Here is a 771-nt window from a genome sequence, read left to right as displayed (position 1 = left end):
CGGCGCGGGAAGGGCGGAGCACTCACAGTACAGCGCGGGCAGAGCCATTCACCGTTTGGGATCTCGGGCAGGGGCGGGTTGAGGCAGTGCAGGTGGTAGGAGGAGGGGCAGGCGTCGCAGCAGAGCAGCTCGCCCCCGTCCTTGCACACGCGGCAGAACTCCATGTGGTCGTCCTCCTCCTCCTCGCATCCGCCCTCCTCCTCGTCCTCGTCGTCATCCTTTGGCTCCCATTGGATGCCCTCTTTCTCCTGGGGCCGAGGGGAGTCCAGGGGGAGGCGCTCTGGGCTGCGCACCCCCACAACCCACGCCCCGCCCACGGGGACCCCAACTCACAGGCAATTCCCGAACATTCTGCCCCCAGATGACCACCGCAGGGGGCCAGGGCACCAGGCGCAGGCACTACCCTGACCCCGAGCCCCGGACCCCGCCAAGGCTTACACAGTGTGGGCAGCTCCACTTGCCCTCAGGAGCCTTCTCCAGCTCTGGGTCGAGGCAGACGAGGTGGTAGGCCCGTGGACAGGTGTCACACAGGATGATCTCCCCACCCTGCTGGCACACCTCACAGTAGTCCTGGTGGTCGGTCTCATAGCCATCACCATCGTCAACTGGGGGTGTGGGTGGCAGGTGGTCAGGGAGGACTTCATCCCCACTCCCAGCGCTCAACCATCTCTACCACCCCAGGCCAGACAGGCACACAGTAGGTGCTTAATAGATGATGGATGAATGGGTAGGTGGGTGGGGGATGGATGGATGATGGGTAGGTGGGTGGGT

At 64.9% G+C, this 771-nt stretch overlaps 1 protein-coding gene across 1 annotated transcript in view; it reads right to left on the bottom strand.

Annotated features, from left to right (window-relative positions):
- The window catches only part of LOC103582264 (chromodomain-helicase-DNA-binding protein 5), a gene marked incomplete at both ends in the record, with an annotated part of 23681 nt that overhangs the window by 14470 nt on the left and 8440 nt on the right, over positions 1 to 771 (bottom strand). Inside the window, 2 exons of the mRNA XM_008563910.1 lie at positions 27 to 248; positions 439 to 605. Coding sequence (XP_008562132.1) covers positions 27 to 248; positions 439 to 605 — 389 coding nt within the window. The remainder of the gene's footprint in view (positions 1 to 26; positions 249 to 438; positions 606 to 771) is intronic.

Source organism: Galeopterus variegatus, unplaced genomic scaffold, assembly GCF_000696425.1.
Source record: "Galeopterus variegatus unplaced genomic scaffold, G_variegatus-3.0.2 Scaffold15450, whole genome shotgun sequence".
Classification (NCBI taxonomy): Eukaryota; Metazoa; Chordata; class Mammalia; order Dermoptera; family Cynocephalidae; genus Galeopterus; species Galeopterus variegatus.
Note: the sequence above shows the minus strand (reverse complement) of the source record. Positions and strands in the feature narration are given on the sequence as shown.